Genomic DNA, 19,421 nt, shown 5'->3' on the forward strand with positions numbered 1-19,421 from the left:
GGATGTGTCAGCTATATCACACAGATGCATTACATAGAGTGCACACTCAGTTACAGGAATGTCGATTTTAAAGCTAAATATATATATATATATCCACAGACAAATTAGCATGGGGGTCCGACCCGTTGGTGAGGCGGCCCACACTGCCAATACAATGGTAGGGGAAACAATGCTTTTGTTATATCTCTGTATCAATTACATCTAAATTACTCTGATTGAATTACAGTTTCAAGAATACCGCTCAGGTCATTTAGTTTTGAGGGGCCGCTTCCTATTTGGAGGTGGGCTAAGTGTGGATGAGCCACCAGAGCACAGTGGTCTCATTAATTGTACCTATCTTTGAGGTTTAGAAAGTTTTAAGTGGTTTAATGGATGAGCCATTACAGAGGACACAACTTAATAAGCAAATCAGGCAGTCAACTAAATAAGTAAGTAAGGACTAATTTTTTTTTCATATTTGTTTTTGTATTATTACTATAATACAAAAACAAATATGAAAAAAAAATATGAAGGATTGGAAACAAAGAGTTAAATGGAATAGGTTGTGAAGTGAAATGCTTCTGGTCTACTGGGCAAAAATGCTGTGAAGAGAGAAAAAGTCAAACTGCATGATGAAAGAAGACGGTGACAGGGCTAATGACACTTTCTGCATGATATCAAGATGTAATGTGTTTCTTTCTCTGGCAACAAAAAAACACAATTGTTTGTTTGAGAAATGTGAGGGAACAATAAGCAATGCTTCTGTTGACATGGTGATGAAACGTGTAGAAAGCCTATGTGACCAATCAGTACAGACTGTCCACTTCCACGCTGCACTCTGTATCTGTGCTCCCAATCCAATCCTAGCTGGCACAATGACGGTACACTCATTGTGGGAGCTGATTGTCATATTGTCATTTGAAAGCAAATAAAGTTACTAATGAACACACTGAAACATGGTGGACACATAATGGCTGTAATCAGCCTGGCTTTGATCATGTCTTGTGTATTCAAGTCAGGCAGCTACAGTATCTTTTTCTGTTCTTTCTTGTCCTCATATTATTGCTTGAAACCAACGGCTGGGTGAAGCAAGATGATGAATCATATCAAGTTTGAGTCGGATATGGAGAAAAATAAGAGAAATACACACATGCATGTATGAACAAAGTTTGTTCCCATTAACTGGTCTCTTCCTCCCACAACTAGACCGTCTGCATTCATTCCTCTCGGGCATACAGGTCTTTGGGCTCTTTATTAGTGTCTCACACTAAGTGGACAGAGGAAAGGAAAAGCACTCAACAAAGTAGAGATCCTCACCAAGGCCAAATAACCTCCCCAGTTACCTGTCGCATTCACAGTAAATGTTTTGCAGTCTAGATGGTACAAGGAGCCAAAGTTTCGTTGGATGGTACTGGTAACAGATCATTCCCATGGTGCCCAAAAATCAGTAGCTTTTTGCCTGTTGGGTGAATAAATGTCATCAACAAAAACTGTGTTCAGGTTATTGGATATTCTTCACCAAATGACCAAATACCAACTAAACTAAAGGCATTCCCCTGAGCCTCAGCTAATTAGTGCATAATAGCATGCTAACACACTGAAATCAAGTGGCAACCAACAGTGACGTCACCCATTGGTTTGTGAACGGCAGTTATGAAGCCTTAAGTTCGGAATTTGGTCGGCGCCATTTTGCTCGTCTCGACAAAAACAGAAAATATATCAAGAAAGTCGTAACCACAGACAAGTTTTCTTTCTGCTATTACTTCAGCCATTACTGAATGTTCCAGCTAAGAAAAAATGCTTCTTAAAATCGTCGAGAACTGTCCAGCCTATACACTAAAATACTGATCACTCAGACTTTGGTCGTAAGTATCTTGACATGTCTGCAGCACTCACCAGCATCACAAATATATGAGACTTAAAGAAAATACCCATGTCCATTGACATGAAAGCAAGAAAACAACCCTGTCAACCATCTATTTGATCTGTGGAGGACCTGGTGTGTTTATTAGCATAATAGCAATACATAATGTCTGTGTGTTTAATAAACCTTCCTTTTTAATGACTGTAAAACTACTGCTATGATGCATTTATATCAGACTGAATATGGTGGTCTGCTAAAAAGTTTTGGTTTAATTGGGCTGCAAAAGCTCTGCTTTTGATTTTAAAAGTCTTGTTTTACTCAGAATTCATGGAAAATATGTCCAACTAAAAAATACTGAAGGGCTAGAGATTCTTGCCAAGTCTATCTTTCTCAAAGCCCTTGGTGGAGGTAACTGAGGCTCCGGAGACAAAGTGTAATTAACAGAAAGAATAAGTTGGAAGGAAAGAAAGGCAGATTGCACCTGGATCCCGCAGAAATGCGTCACGACAAAAACGTAACAAGCAGCACTCAGCTTTAAGTACGGACTTAATGCTCTGGCAGGATGAACTCATAAACCTTTACCTTATTACTGAATGAGTGTTACTTTGAGTCAAAATGTAAAATTGAGACGTGTTATTTTTATGTGTGAAAGGACACAATTATGCCTCCGCTGTAAGCCAACAAAGAACCATCATCAAGCCATTATGTTACACATGAATAGAGCAGCATAATTGCAATGGAGAGTTGACTCTAACAATGATGCCTCCTCACTTAAGACTGCAGCTTAATTAAAATGCAACGTTGCCCACAATTGGTCTCATTTATCATTGCTCACATGTTATTAGTATTTTCCATGAGAGGAAGTCATTTTAAAATCTTACTTCATTGCCATTAACTTTTCAGACATGAGGAAATGCTAGTTTGCCTGCTGTGTCCTTGATTAATCTTTAATGAGAGTAAGAGGATGCTCTTACACAACAAGAAATTAGCAACCGTTACCATCACAATATGGCCATATTTCCATATTTGGAAAGACTGTGTGCTCAACTGTGTCTGACAATAAAGTAATAGCTCCAATAAATACCAGACATGGAAACTTGCAAAGCCAACCGAAATAAACTAAACATGATTAACCATTAAGCCAAGCTGAACATGATTTTAATTTTAGTCCTCACTGCCTCTGTAATATTGAAGCAAAGTTCCACCAAGTGTCATGAAAGTTATGGAAGCATTTTAAGAAAGAATAGAGCAAAATGATATTTGCAGTGCTGTAATGATGTACGAGATAATGTGCACAAACGGTGGTATAGTGGTGGTTTGAGGTACCTCTGATACACCTGAAACTTTAATTAGAGATGAGGGTGATGTTACTAAATCTAACATTTCTAAAATCCCAAATACCTTTTGGAACAACTACTTTTAGAGAAAAACAAAATCAGATTTTTTTTTCTCCATGAAATTACAAAGACTTACTTGATTTGTCTAATATTTCTAAGCATTATTCTACCTTAACAGTCAATCAAAACATTCACTATTTAAAAGTCGGGTCTCTGTGCCCACAATATTTTGTGCCCACTGTAGCAGTGAAAGTTTTCTGCCAGACATTTATTACTGCATCAGACTCATAGGTTTTACACAAGCATCGCATTATATACAGATCTCAAAATGATGTCAATAAGCACCAGGCGTAACTAGTCTTACAGGCCATACATATTTGTACATTGTGTGGCAACAATAGACCTTTTTATCATAGCCGAACCGTTGACTTGTCATTGCAAGAAAAACACAAATGTGCCCAACAACATTAAAAATGGCTGCATTCCATTTAGAAAAACTGGCTCCAGGGTCACGGTACTGTGTATGCTGGCTCACAGTCCTGGCTAACTGGACACTCGATGGAACGGAGCCATCATGAACAAAAACGGTTTCACCTGTGCTTCTCAAGTCAAAATGTCTGTTCTGAAAAAGGTCTACAGGAAACAAGGTTATAAAAGGACATATTCGATGTAAACAGCAGAAACTGCTTTATTAACAAAAATAAGAATAATGCAAATCAAATAATAACCAACTAAAAAAAATAATTATTGTGTGTTTACAAAAGTAATATGTAAAAACTGTACACAAAACTATGACCTTGATAGGAAAGAAAAGTAATGTAAAAAAATACCGTTTATACCAATACTAATTTGGAGATTACTGACGCTATTATGTAAGTAAAGACAGAACTCACAAGCTAAACAGCAGCCTGGCACATCAGCCAGATAACATGGAGTCTCTCACACACACACACACACACACACACACACACACACACACACACACACACACACACACACACACACACACACACACACACACACACACACACACACACACACACACACACACACACACCAGCAGCGATTGACAGCTGAGCTGGGTGGATATCACCCGGGCAGCTTCTTTTATCTTCTGTGGCCAGGACGTGGAGGACGTGGAGGACGTGTAGGACATGTAGGCCATGTAGGACACCAGTCACACCATCTGGGAAACACGTGTAAAACAAAGTTAGCAACTTTATGATGTTCGCCGCCGGAGAAAGGAGCTTAATTTCGGCTACTACTACTACTACTGGCGCAGCTTCGACAATAACGGATGAATTCTTGCGTTTTGTGTCTGTTGACAGACTTGGTTTGTTTGTATCGTTATATAAAACATTTTACGTTCAGTTGAGACACGGTCTAGAGAAGATTAAAAAATAACCACTGACTGATATATTTATTAATTCATGTTTGATCGTTGGTGATTGAAGCCCTGTCATTGGGTGTGAGCAGCCCACGTGACCGGCTTGCCGTTATATATAGTATTTACACATTTTTCTAATCTGCTGAGAAAAAAAATTGAATTGGGCGATAGCTACAGACAGAGGAGGAAAGTAATTTACTGCAGTAGGCCACTATAATTAGGTACAATTTTGAGGTAGGCTACGTTTCTTTACTGGAGTATTTCCATTTGATAGTACTTCATTCTTCCATGTTTCTGACGAAAATACTGTCTACTTTCTATTCCACTACATTTATTTGACACCTTTAGTTATTTTTAAGATAAAGACATGAAAGAATTAATAATATGACAAGCTTTTAAAATACCACACAGTGTTAAAGAGTAAATCAGTGATTTCCTACCTGTTTGGCTTTCAGTGTGTAGTCAGGGTCACCTTTAAGATGTCTTTGTTGCAGGAGTTCTGGCAAACTGTTCATGATTACATTCAGACAATCATTGGCCAAGGCTCCCCTTTCACTCCAGGCTTGTATGTTTTGGGAGACCCCGCAGTGCTGAATGATTTAACTCCGGCAGATGCGGACTGGGTCCAAACTGCTCTCGTGCTGGGACGGAAACTCATTGTTATGAACTGGAAAGCCTCATCCGCGCCTGTGGCTTCTCTGCAGTTCATCCAGTTGGGTAAATTAGCTGCATTACAAAATCTATCGTTCAGGTAACTCAATAAGGTGGAACTTTATCTCCGGATACCGCTCCATATGATTATATGGAGAAGGGTTAATGAGGCTGAATCATCATTGTACTAATACAAATTAATAAAACTGAAAAAAAAAAAAAGCGATTTGTGTATCAAAGCTTGTTTTTTCTTCTTTCCTCTCCTAGTAATCATCTGATGATCCTTCAGATTTTTCTGCTGTCTCTGGATATAAAACCGTATTTAAAGTAGCTACACCTGCAGCAGCTACAACAGTCATTGTTTACACACTTATATTTAGTATTAATAATCTAATGATGTCATATAGGCTCTAATAATATGCCAGGTATGTCAGGGACCAAACCAGTACTTTTATTAAATACTTTAATCACATTTTGCTGCTCATACTACTTTTACTTAGGAGTTCGGGACATTTACTTGTAATTAAGTCTTTTACATTGATGTATCGGCACTTTTACTTAAGTAAAGGATCTGAACACTTCTTCCACTACTGGTTTCAGACTTAAGTGGTTGGCCACAATGTAGTGTAGTGGTTGCTACAGAAAAACAAGTAGCTTGTTGAAATGTATTCCCTGACTGATAAGTGATAGAATCCCTATTATACCAGAGACGCTAAACCATTTTAAGAAAGACAACAAGAAGAAGAATTTCTAAAACGAGGGCACTTCCTGCAGCTAACATTTGACTGCAGAATATACATTTTATTTCTAACACGCTGATGCTAAGAGGAGCATTTGAAGGTGGCATGCATTTAGGTCAGGAATAACTGTTACTGTGACATATTCAGTCATCGCAATATATCTTTCATTATTGGAAGTGAAAGGAAAATAGACAGTAAATGAGTTGTAATGAGCGCTTTCCCATTTAAAGTACCAGTATAGTTTCAGTGAGAGCTTCTCTGTGTGAATATTGCTTTGCCTAACAAAGTGAGAGATAAACATTAACTGCTAAGTAGCTCATATTCAACAGTTATCAGCTGAGCTGTATTTCACAAGCGGTATGCAAATGACCAATGCGATTGCCTTATTAATCTTAATGTTTGCGTTGTCAACCACTACTTGGTGAAATGCTGGACAGTTTTAGATCATACCAAGCTTGAAATGACAATAACCGAATGCAGCCAAAATGGAGTAGCTTGTGCAAATCTTGAACAAATGCTGATTAAATTCTAATGCTCCCTATAAATCATTAAACTTAGATGGATTTGGGGTAGTTCATGTTATGAAACTACTTAACCATTAATTGGTTTGATATAAATTGTGAAACACAGTTGGATACATTGCCTCCGGGGTCATTTCACTGAAGGTGAGTTTGTTAAAATGACTTTAAAATAGAAAACTAAATATTCAGGACAGTCCTCCTAAAGAACAGCACAATATGTAGCAACTTATCATGACAGTCATGTGATCACAGTTCATAGGAGCCATGAAAACATGTCAGGTAATCATGGCAAACACAATACATCTGCGATATTTTAAGTGTGTGTGGTGGTGGTGGTGGGGGGGATCCTCTTCCAGCTAATTTTCTGTCTCTGGTTGTGCCATATTCCCACTGCAGATCCATTTATTATGGATCTTGGCTGACTGCAAACACCAATAATTTTGCACAACAAAGAAATTAGTGAGTTTTCCATCCTAACCTTCTTCTGTTGTTTGACTCATGTTCATATTGAAAACTGGCAGCAATCTTTCTCCAAACTTTGTTAGCATATTAATCTTAGACCCTTTTTGAATAGTATGCTAGTATGGTGTTTCCTGGCTGATCCGTGGGCAGACCACTTACTGTAGAGGTCATGTGAGGCACTGGCAGAAACAGTATCAGGGTCCAGTTATTGTGTCTGCACTGTAAGACACCAGATTCACAAAGAATCAAGCAGGATTTACGTCCGAGTTGTCTTCATGTATGATGCTTTGTATGAGTGTGCATTCCTGCAGAGACTGCAGCCTCCAGAGACAGACAGCCTGTGAAGAGAATCCAATATGCTGCTCCATAATGAAAGCTTTCAAGGGGGATCGTAACACTGCTTAGTGGGCTTTGTACAGTCCAGTCAATCAGAGGCTGCCAACATGCTGGGATTTAGAGGCTTCCGCCCTCGACAGTGGCTCTCAGAAGAAGAGATAGCAATGCCAAAACAGTGGAAACAACACAAAACAAGTTGCTCAGCCTTGCCGTCATTTTAAATTTTAAATTTAGTGCTGGAACGAAGTCATCTGCTCTAGTGAAACATCCCCAGCATGTACCATCTACGTTTAAAGTTGTACTGCGACAATTGTTTCTCTATTGTGGAACAAGACAGTAAAAACTTTAGCAGCAGACAAGTGTGACAAATGACATCAAATGGCATTTGGTAGAAACATGACTTCTTGCCGGAGCAAGCAAAACTGCAATTCTGGCACACAGCCAGTTTTTAAACCTCTGTGTTTGGAAGTGTTTACATCAGAACATCTAGAAATAGCTGCACATGTGTGGACAGTAAAGTTCTGTGGTAAAGAATGATGCACTGTCAAATAGAGCCTTCACTTTTATTTGTTGAAAGGCGTCAGTCAATCGATTCACCTAAAGACATTTAGGATCATTTACATTCAGCTGTGCCCATCATCGCTCATATCAGGTAAAAATCCATACAGCTTTGTCGGGGGGGGGGGGGTTTGGGCGTGTGAGAGTGAGAGGACAAGCGGTGACAGATTGTTTCGATCACACTCTATTACCGTCTTAAGGCAAGTGATATGACTTTGCATGGGACAAGGGCTCTGAGATGCTGATCTTGTTATTGGATTTCCTATGATAATGCTATAAGATGTCATCATCTGGAAAAGAGAGGCATCTATCATGCATGAGCAAGTGTCAGAAGTAATGACACTTTATTATTGGTGCTCCCGTGTGATTCTCCAGCAAGTGTATAAGTTTGTGTGTGTGTGTGTGTGTGTGTGTGTGTGTGTGTGTGTGTGTGTGTGTGTGTGTGTGTGTGTGTGTGTGTGTGTGTGTGTGTGTGTGTGCACGCGCGCACGCGAGTAACTGTTAATGTGGGAAAAGATGGCTGAAGAATAGAGGTTGTGGCGATGGCAGAGGAGCTTCTGTCTGACTGTGCTCTTGGACATAATCTGCTGAATGGTGAGAGATGTCTACAGTTTCATCTGGGCAAAATGAAGATGTCAGGCTGTAACTACAGGCTACACAACACTCCCATGTGTCTGGCTGAACCACTTGAGAACAGGCTGACATTTGAAGTAAGGAGGTGCAAAGAGCACTCACAACTATGAGGGCTGAATTGAAAGTATCTAGAAGGGGATAAAGACGGATAGCCATACAAAGCGAACGGGTTCGAAAGAAACATTGAATGATTATTGTGCACACTGAATTTCTGACTCTCGAACACTCAGAATAAGTGTTCATCTCTGCAGACATCCCCCCCACAACCGAATTTCCATTTAGTGGTCCATTTGTAGGATGACTTGGGAGCCCAAAGCGACAGCAGTGACTTCATCTGTTGGTTTGCGAGCTGCCGTTCTGAAGCCTTGAGTTCGGACAGAGGTGACCATATTTGGAGGAGCTGGGAAGGAGCGAGTGAGGGATCTGACTCCATCTGAACCCGAGGAAACAGCAAAAAAGACACACCACCAAAAATACCTCTTTTTGAGGCCTAATATTTAATTAATGATGTTTTTTTTTTCAGATGGACCGCCAGAAAACTAATAAGAAGGAGTGACTTTAGTGAATGACACCTAAACAACTTGTAGAAAAAAACGTATTGACTTTGTTCTTAATGACAGAAGTTGAATGGGAGTCTGTGCGAGCCCTTTTGGAGCCAACCCCTTGTGGCCCTCGGTGGTATTACAGTGTAAGTCACTTCTGCCTTGACCTACCTTTTCAGACCCCAAAGCTATGTCCACTTTTTTACACAGTCTCTGGTTTGCTTAGAGGTGCAAGTTGTTGTTCAATTTGGTGTCATGGCAAAGCGTGTAATACACCCGTCAGTCCACTAAAAAACAAACATGTCAGTTTGACATTTTGCAGTGCTTGTAGGTGAAGAGTAAGGTGCCTTTGGGTTGAGCCTTTCAAAAACCACGTGGTTAAGTTGAATTTCATCACATGACCTCTGTCTTTGCCCCTGGTCACACGTGTATGCACTATTCACGCCTCGGCGAGGTAAAACGTGACCCTGGCACGGTGCCCTCATGTGGACTGATGAGTGTATTACAGATTTTGTTGTCACACCGGGGTGTGTCGTTCCACTTATAGCAATTTTAAAGCCTTGAAAATGAGCACAATCCATTTTTAAATATTGACTGATCTTTATTCATATTGAATTAAAAATATAGTTTTGACAGATTCATGTAACAAAACACAGCGAGTATGTATTTAAATGTTCTAGCTTGGGAAATGTGTCAATTAACCAGTGAAAAGAAACATGTAAAACTGGTATATGTGACAAAGTACAGCCTATAAAACTTAGTTCTCAATCATTCTAATGAGTCAATACAAACAAAACTATAATTTATGCTAATTTTATGGCAGAATATACTTTCTTCCGAACTTTAATGTTCTTCAGTGAACAGATTCAATGACTTTTGAGGAGCTTGCCAAACTGACCATATTCCCAGATATGTAAATAAATGCTGGACATTTGCCACCAAAATCATCGAATGCCAATACACTTTCAAATGGTAAGTGTACAATTTGCCAACAGTATTCCGTGAATATGGTGTAAATATACAAAAGTTATGACACATATTTAAGTAATCCAAAGTTCACACTGGTTACAATTCTGACTTTTGAAAACAAAATCTCAGTAATTTTTTAATTAGTAAACGAGACAGTGTTATCAGAAAACAGCACAAAAACCTTTAGTTGTCCTGTATAAATAACACAAGTTGTGCTTGAGTCTTTTACAATTGAAATCTGTATTGCAACGAACAGTTATATTCCAATAGTCAAATTGTGCATCCATACATTTCTGCTGGTTTGAATTGTAAATTTAACAAACCATTCAGAGTGTCACTTGTACTGCACTGCTTCATTGCTGCTGACACATTTGCTACAATACAACAAAGAAAATAGTTCACCATGATGATTTTGGTGGCAGTATTCACCTCAAATATTAGGCGACTAACGGGCCCAACTCCCCAAAATGTCCAATAAAGATCCAGTGAAAGAAAAACATGATAACTTCCTTCAAAAGTGCTGCTTCTGGAAAAGAGTGGCGTCCTGATGAGGCCACAGTAGTACATACTAACTTATCTGCACAAGCAAATAGCAGTGATTTAAATGATCAATCCAGCCCACCCAAACTGTCTTCCACTTTGTTTCTCAAACGTTATTAAATCGCTCTCGGGGTTGCAACATGATATTGCTACACCATTCAATCAGTATTGCCCCAAAGGGATGAAAGTAAACAAAGACTGAGCTCAGTGCAAATGAAAATGAAAATACTCAAGAAAATACAGTATAGGTCCTCAAAACTCAGCATGTAAAGAGACACTGGTGGATTAATAACATCTGTTAGGAAAAAACGGGGATGTCATATTGAATATTCATTAGTATTGCAACAGCATCTTAAGAGTGTACAAAATCTTAAAAAAACCTCAGAAGGTGGATAATACTGAGAGAAGTATGGAGCAGAGTGAGGATATAATACACCCAGTTGAAAAATAAAAGAGAAGAAGAAAAGAATACACTCCTACAAAGTGAGCAAGAGCAGAAATCGAAAACACAAAACCCACCAAGTTGTGCTGGAAACACAATCACACAATCACAGGGGAAATGGTGGGGTGGGTGGGGGTGGGGGCAGGTGGTGTGACAAGGAGACCCTGCAAGCGGTTTGAAAGTCAGAATTCACTCTTCAAATTACATTTACAGAATATATATATATATATATTGTATATATATTTATATACATACAGAAGAGATATCCCCAAAGAAAAAAAGTAAGATACAGAAGACCACTAAAAATGCAATGATGCAGGGAGAAATGAAAAAAAAAAAAAAAAAAAAACTTCAGCTGGAGAAAAGCATCATTGTCCTATTTACAGATGCACCAGGCCACCTTTTCCCTGCCTATAAAAATATTTTCCAAATTTTTTTATATTATTATTTTAAACAATGGTAAAACTGTTGAGCAACCCATTATCTGAATGTCAAAAGACAATTATCTATTCTGTTTTACAGTTTTACCATCACCTCAATACATTGTAAACTGTGCTTACTAAACCACTCTCATCTACCCCAGTTCTGATGGCATTGTAGAATGTACACAGTATATGAATCAGTATAAAACCACAACATGACAGCCATACACAGTTTGATTCTATTACAATGGTAGAATGTGTGTTCATCAGCTGCTTTGTGTTTCCCTTTAAAAAGATGATTTGTTTGATGACGCACTGAATATGAACCATTTCCAGTTGATTAATTGTGTTATCTGAATGTCTCTCTATTACTGAGACCACTTACACCTAAGGTGGATTGAATTTACTTAAACTGTGAAAATAACTCATCCTCATGATATGAATAATCAAAGCATAGATAAAAAGAAATAGAGCACACGCTATAAATACAGCCACTGTGTCCCAGTTCAGGAGCTAGACCCTCCAAAGTCTTCATTTCTAGGACGGATAGGTCTTGACGGACAGACGAAGGCTGTCCCATTTCAAAGGCCTCCCAAAATATGACGGTAAAAATAAGCCAACTTTTGCTTTGGGGGACCTAACTGGTTTATCGTTTGCAGCCTTTAATATCCCACAGTCAGTTGTGCACCAGTTCATTTGTAACCTGAGTGATCGGGGAATCCTCGCCAACTCATGAAAACTGGGAAATATCCCATGATATAATCCAATCACATGAACTGAACCAGTTAAAAAAAACACTGCAAGGTGTAATTATTAACTGTTCTTAGTGACAGCCAGGACTTTTTAATCACAGGGTGGTTAAAGAGGAATATTTAATATTTAACCTCGTCAGATTAAACCCGGTCAGATCTGCCAGCATCCATCATGTGCTGAGGCAAAATATGCAAATCATACCCTAAAGTGAGATATTGTGAAACCTGTCCTTGATAACCATTGGTATTCAAACCGTCTGAGAACAACTGCTTGGTGAGAAACTTAATGAGCATCATGACCACAATAGATTTGCTCTTTGTTTATCGATACTCATTTGGCCCTACAGGTTCAATCTTGAAAAAAAATCCAACTCCTAAATCGATCCAGTAATCCCTCTAAACATGACAAACATAAAATAATGAAAATGTATAACAAAAAAAACTCACAATGAGACCCTGAAGAGCAGAAATGGGGAAAAAAAAATACACTCAATTTACAACAAATATGATTACACATTTTGTAAAACACTCAACGAAACAAAACAAAAAACACCAAAGGTAGATGCATAAAATATATATAACCGTTACCAAAAGGCCGATTCACTGGGTGAGCAGTCAGTAGTGAGTGATTGTGCTCCTTCAAATAACTACTGCACCTGTGAGGCTTACTTTCACAGAGACGATAAGATCTTTTCACATGAAGCGATGACTTAACATTTGATCACTTTTCCTTTTCCGGGCTGTTTTGGTCATGTTCTCTCGACAAAAAGTTGCGTCTCAGTTTTCCCTGCTTCAGCTACAGAACAGTGTTTGCTACATACAATCCTACAATCACCTCTGAGCAGAAAAAAAGAATGGCAATTAACTCTGGTCTCCTCTGCCAGTTACAGTGCACTTGCACATTTCCCCTCCAAGCTTTTGTAACATTGATGCATTGGTCGGGTAACATTTATTGAATGCTAATACCGTAGTTTGAACCTCGCTGCAGGATTACAACCTATTGCCTGTCGTTCAGGGTTTCTCAGCTGGTGCAATGGGTGAGATGTGGGGTACCATGATTTCCCCACAGAACAACAGGGGAAAGTGGATGAATTAGCATTCAAAAAGCTAAAAGCCCCTTGTGATGGTTGCCGGCTGAGAGCATCAGCAGGTTTTCTCCTCCAGAAGATTGGCTTTATTTTTCCATAGAGATCCATTACAGAGCCTTTTGGTGACACTCTGCTGCTCTCGTTGCTCTTAGATACACGCAAATACAGTCGTCCACAAGCACGGACACTGAATCCTTTTGGGTGATGGTAAAAATAGACCTATATAACTGACTGTAATAACATAGCAGGCACAGTTACACTGCACACATTTACTCAAAGAATGTATACACAAGTGTAAATTCAAACTAGTAAATCTGAAATCAGTAGAAGGATCATGACCTCAAACGGTGCAAGACAGCAGCTGTAGTGCAGGTAAATCAGATTAGTAGCAGAGCAAAGCCTATGCCAAAGTGATACACAATAAAATTCACTATAAAATTCACATTTCTGTTGAGCTGCACATTTCATCAGTGCATCTACTGTGGTATTACGCCACTAATCTATCTCCTATTATGCTTTTATTTCAATAGGTTAGATGTCCCTTTACGATGCGGCAACTTGTGCCTCAGCCGGAGCTCAACTGGATGATTATTATTCCCCCATAAAACCTGAGAGGCGGAGAAAACATTGTGGCAGGGCAACATCTGTGTTTTGGACAATAAATCATCAGCATCGCTCATCTGAATCTTTAATAAAGAGGCACAAGGTTGTGTAACAGTGCTTGTGTATCGGTACAGGGATGAGGCAGTCTCCACCCTCTACAACACCTTCAGTATGACTCATGGTGTCCAATATGGATTGAATCCTCTACTAGGTATGTATATGGCAATATCAGTTTGCAATATATCATGATGAAGTAAATTTTCTGGAAATTAAGTCAAGATAATCTGGAGAATCGCAAAGTTTGTGTTTTGTTAAAGGGAAACACCACCAATTTTCTGTTTACTTGACAAGTTAAACTACTCTGCCTGTGAAAACAATCCCTGGTGATGTCATCGACGATGTCATCTCTGTTTACACTTATTTATTAATTCTACTAAACAAAGAAAAAACATACCTGCATTATCCTGGAGGTTTGGGGTTGGAAAGAAGCATTGGGAACATGAGTAAACGTGCTATAGAGTGGCATTATGGGAGTTGTAGGATCCGGGGTGTGTGGATTCAGGATATTTTAGCTGTTGATGCTTCCACTTTAATTTTGACCATACATTTCTCTTTGATTCTGTCTCTTGTGCATCCCCAAACTTTATAAAATTGCTATAATACATCACTGGAGTACCCATTTAAAACACTGAATTACATATGAAAACTATCAACATAATGTAAATGAGATATTGCCGGCATTGCCTGCAGTAGTCTAGTAAAACAAGAGATATCAAAGTGATAGCTACCTGGGTAAAAACAGTATTGACAGTCTGACATGTATCCCCTGATCACTTTCACTAAAACCTACCTATTACTATTATGATAGAATGGGGATGCTCCTTTGTTAGGAAATTGCCTATGAAACTATCTGTTGTTTCACTGTAAATTATAGTCGCCACATGATAAAACTTCATCAAATAATTCAAGCGAGAATAGCAGTAAAGTAATTTAGCTGTGCCAGAGCATTAAGTGCTATTAAATTATCAACCACAGCCTAAATTAGGCTTCAAAGTCATTTGACGACAGATGCTAGTGGTCTCCATCAGAGTTTAATGTAGCATCTGGCAGTAGTGTATGACTACAGAAAACTAGCCATCAGTAGATTCAGCGATAACTTGTGAGTTCTCCCCATTAATGTCAAACAACAATACAAAAGAAAGTGTTCCATTTTCACTCGTAAAGGAGCCTCTTTAGAGTTCTGACAGTCCTTCGCCCTGAACCACCTCAACCCTAAGACACAGAGCAAATCATGACTATGTGGTCAAAGGTAATTTTTTTGTTTTTATGACGCAGAATAGTATAGAGACAGAGTTGCAAAACAAAAATTGTCTTTGATGTACTTTAACATCTTTCCAGACACAGCTTGGTCCACAGAGCCTTTTTCCACGACTGTGTCTGTGTGATAATGATGTGTAATTGGCTTTTTTACAGCTCTGCAAAGCTCTTTGCCATCTCCACAGTGCTCTTTCAGGGCTGGATATCAGTGCTGTTTATCCCCTCCTTCATTAGTCAAAAACACTGATAAGGTGTCAAAGTAAACAGATCCCTGATGAATAAAAAGAACAAAAACTGTGTTCTGATAAAGATTTTCAAATCTTCTATTTGACCCTCACTTCCTGTTTAAACGTCCTCCACAATCACGTTCTTTGCCCGGTAAAAACAGCGGTCTGTTCCCAGGCACCGGTTCCACTGAGACGTTATATTTCTTGTACTGCAGTGAACATTGGTCCTGCCACTCACAATACTGCTTGCAACGATTTCATGGAGGTAAAACTGAATTGGACGGTTTGCTGGCGCTTCGAACTGGATTGGAATCAATGGGAAACAGGACGTAAAACCAAACTGGGAATTAAAGGGTCATCTTCTGGGCGATCAACCTTTTACATCCCAACCTAGTCATGCCAATAATCTGTCGAATGCTTTCAAGGAGGTACTGGGTGATATCACAGCTGCGGTGACATTTACTTTCCCATTGACCCTTTTTTCCTGCGCTGCACCACTGACTGCCATTATCAGCACACTGTGTCTTCCAGCACAAGGTCAATTGAGCTTCTCCTCCAGAATATATTTCAGGCTTATCTGTCAGTGTGTGTATTTACGTATGAATTGATATTCGGTCATTATTGGTGTGTCAAGCCAACAGGCATGTTAACATGTTTCTGGTTTGATATGAGCTGTGTGTGATACATGATACTATTATGGCTGCAGCAAAATGTAAAAGTCAAAGAAGCATGTGGGCAGGCATGCAAGCCACATCTGGGCTTTTGCAGCACAACTGCGGGTTTGCTGGTACATCAGGACACAACTCCATGTGCATGTATCACTTAATAGACTGCACCCAAGCAATAGCAATTTTTGAATACCACAATGTGCAAATTTAGCTGGGTGGAAAATGAGCTGAAAGGACAGGGTGAACAGTGAGTCGTGGGTGTACAAAGAAAAGCATGTAAGGTCATGAAAATAATCCGCTTTGGGCTCACCTCAGTTTATTCTCTCGTAAAACATCTATTTTAAAACTTTGATTGTGTGGTTTATGTGCCTTTCTGCTGCTAAAGGCTGCAGGACAGTTTTCTCGAGGACACAACCGACTTCAAAGTGATGTCTCTCTGCTTTAGCGGTCACGGTCAAGGATGGAGTAAATAAAGATGGCTTGAGTGTCATATGAGGCTGTCAGTGACTCCTATTGTTGTTCTGTCATGAAAAAGCAGAACCTTAGAGTGAGAATACAAGATTTGCAATCAGACATGACAAAGAGAAGTGTTCAGGGAAGGTGCAAGGAAAACTCAGTGTTGAGAAGTACTGCATGGAAAAGAGAGGACTGTCTGACGTCCATTCATCTCACCCATTTCCCTCTATTCACACCTCCAATGTGCTACAGGTGGGTCACTACACCACAGTGTTCCTCTGTCTGTATGGAGGGGGCGGCAACACATTGCCTGCTTTCATAGCCGCTTCGGACAAATATTCCTGGTTTTCGGCCACAGCGGGGCGGATGCGTCCGTTCTGCCGGTAGAAGAAGCGTGTGCTGCAGTCCTGCAGGTACTCAGGGTTGTGCAGTGAGGACTTCGGGGGGAGACTGTGCTGCCAGTATTCGGGATTGTCAAAAGTGGCTTTCTTGCCTTTCTTATCGAACATGATGGTGCTGCTGGTGATGCCTGAGTGCAGGGCGTGTCCTGAATGCCCTGGGTGCAGGGTGTGCGATGGATATGACGGGTGGGGGAGGTGGCCTGGGGGAACCACGTATGCAGTGGATGGAACGGTGTGGCTCGATGTCGATGGGTTGACTGTCTGCAGTACCGAGTGTGCAGCAGAGGAACCGGGGCCAGAGATGGAGACGGCGCCGGCCAATCCGTTCTTGTCCCCGGGGTTGAGGAAGGTGTTAAGGTACAGTGGCTCGTTGATATACTCGTCGTCACCGTGGGTGGACTGGCTTTTGGGAGCAGCAGCGGCTCCGGCCAAGTGCAGCGTGTGGCACGTGGCTCCATCGATCACCGTGTGGGCATCGCCATTCCTACGACGTGTGACGAAGGGGTTTTCCTCTACAGGGTTCAGATAATCTAGAAATACGAAGAGGATGGTAAGATTAGCTCAAATCTTTTCGTTTCAATTGTTGAGTGCTATGAGCTAATAAAGATACTTATGAAATGTTTTTAACACCCTCAAAATTAAAGTGTGTATACAATAAAAATACTGATTTAAAAGTAATATAAATTTACCATTTACAAAAACAAAACTTATGCAATTTCACTCATTTGATCCAAACATTTTCTGACTCTACAGAGACATTCAGAAGTTCTCTAAACTGTCAAAGTAACCTGAGTGGTTCTTGTCTCTCATGGCAGTCATGAAGCCGTCCTGGTCCTTGTCTCCTTTTGCTCCTCGCTCTGCTAAAAGGCCAGTTGGATCGGCGCTGTAACGCTGCCCACCATTGTCCTCCCCTCCGCCTTGGGAAATAAAAAGAGAGGAAAGAAGCAAGACATGAATTTAAAGTTTGAAACGATAAAAACCCTACAGGTACGTGAATGAACGAGATGATCCTGGATACGGTTTAGTCTTTTAGTCAAAACTGTCGGGCAGGGTTGCAGCTCATATCAACAACGTTTAACTTGTCTGGGGATTTGGGGGTTTTAGTGACTTCACAAGACCTTTACTTGGAATTTCTATTTACTAACAACAGAAAGATTACTATCAGTGGTTGAATAGGGCTATCGCCAGTCTGGCTCACTAATACCCTTTCACTTTACTTCTCACTGTCTAACACCACTCTCATATGAATGCACAGGGACTTTTCCTACCCAAACTAATCTCAGCAGGAGGCATACATGTGCTGCTCAGTGGTAGAAAGGTTGATTGACATCACAAAAGCCCTGTGTCACATGTTTTGGGCCAGAAATTGCAATGTTTCCAGTTTCCAGAGTTGCATATGTGTATTGTCGTATATCACTCAGTAAGATCAGATGTGGTCACTTGTGTGTTTGGCTGTGGAATTACTATGGTGCATTCAGGGCCCAGCGATTTAAAGTCAAGTTTGATCTTGTTTTTGGTTTTGTTCTGACTACATATGAGAAGAACTCAAATAATGCTCAACAACTGGTGTTTAGTCCGTGTTGTATTTGTCCACGGCTTTTAACTGTAGTCCAAATTAAAAGGTCAAATCAAACACAAAACTCTGTTCCGAGATAGAGCCGAAATACTAAACTAAACTGAATGCAATGATTTCTGCTTTTGTGTAACATTTTGCTTCACCTTGTACTGCAGTGAGAGCTGAGGCAGCGACCAGCGTGCTGGACCTCGGAGATGCCTGCTTCCTCAGGGTGCCGTTGCAGCGAGGGTCATCCTGGTTGCCACGACCGAACCCCCCCCCACCGATCTGCCCCCCTGAGATGAGTTCCTGTGGAGGCAGGCAGCCTCCGGACACGGGTGGAACAGAAACCACTCTGGGGAGGGTAGCCAGCATGTCCTCCATGCTGAAATTGGGGTCCTGGCAGCCGTACTGGTTGAGTAGAAGTAGAATAACGTTCAAAAAGAGGTGCAGGGATGTGATCAGGGAGACTGAATTACAAGAATATCAATTCATCAGGCTGAAGCAAACCTCATTAGTCAAATATAAATGGGGAGAGTCATGGTAAAGTTTTTTTTAACTTGTCTACGATTTTCAAAGTTCACCTTAGTCTCCAAGTGAGGGGAACAGTTGTATTGTCCAGTCTTTAGTCTACACACTAGTTCAACTTTCTGGTGTGCCAAAAGTACAAAAACATTTACACACATAATAAAAATAATAAAACTAAGAATTCCATCCATAATATAACTGTTTATTATAGAATAGACAATGCACGTGCTTTGAACCATTGTTCATCTGTAAAATTTAAATGTAACAGGCAGGGGGGACAAACAGCAGTGCCAAATAATGATATGGCAGCATGACAGCAGAGGACAATTTAATTAAAAGGATTTTAATTAAAAGGCTCCACGCAGCAATGTCTTAAAGTAGCCATATCAGTGCTGCCATGCTGTGTGCATTTGTGGCGATGCTCAGGACAAAAAAGTGCTTTT

General features: G+C 40.1%; 1 protein-coding gene across 1 annotated transcript in view; it reads right to left on the bottom strand.

Annotated features, from left to right (window-relative positions):
* Positions 1 to 11,289: 11,289 nt before the first annotated feature.
* The window catches only part of LOC138620899 (receptor tyrosine-protein kinase erbB-4-like), a 299,444-nt gene continuing 291,312 nt past the window's right edge, over positions 11,290 to 19,421 (bottom strand). The window contains exons 26-28 of the mRNA XM_069698538.1: positions 18,615 to 18,861; positions 17,684 to 17,812; positions 11,290 to 17,425 (exon numbers count right to left, since the gene is read on the bottom strand). Coding sequence (XP_069554639.1) covers positions 16,755 to 17,425; positions 17,684 to 17,812; positions 18,615 to 18,861 — 1,047 coding nt within the window. The 3' untranslated portion in view covers positions 11,290 to 16,754. The remainder of the gene's footprint in view (positions 17,426 to 17,683; positions 17,813 to 18,614; positions 18,862 to 19,421) is intronic.

This window comes from Brachyistius frenatus, unplaced genomic scaffold (assembly GCF_029030835.1).
Source record: "Brachyistius frenatus isolate BFR_SWC_R1_liver_20210118 unplaced genomic scaffold, ASM2903083v1 Contig_27, whole genome shotgun sequence".
Lineage (NCBI taxonomy): Eukaryota > Metazoa > Chordata > Actinopteri > Embiotocidae > Brachyistius > Brachyistius frenatus.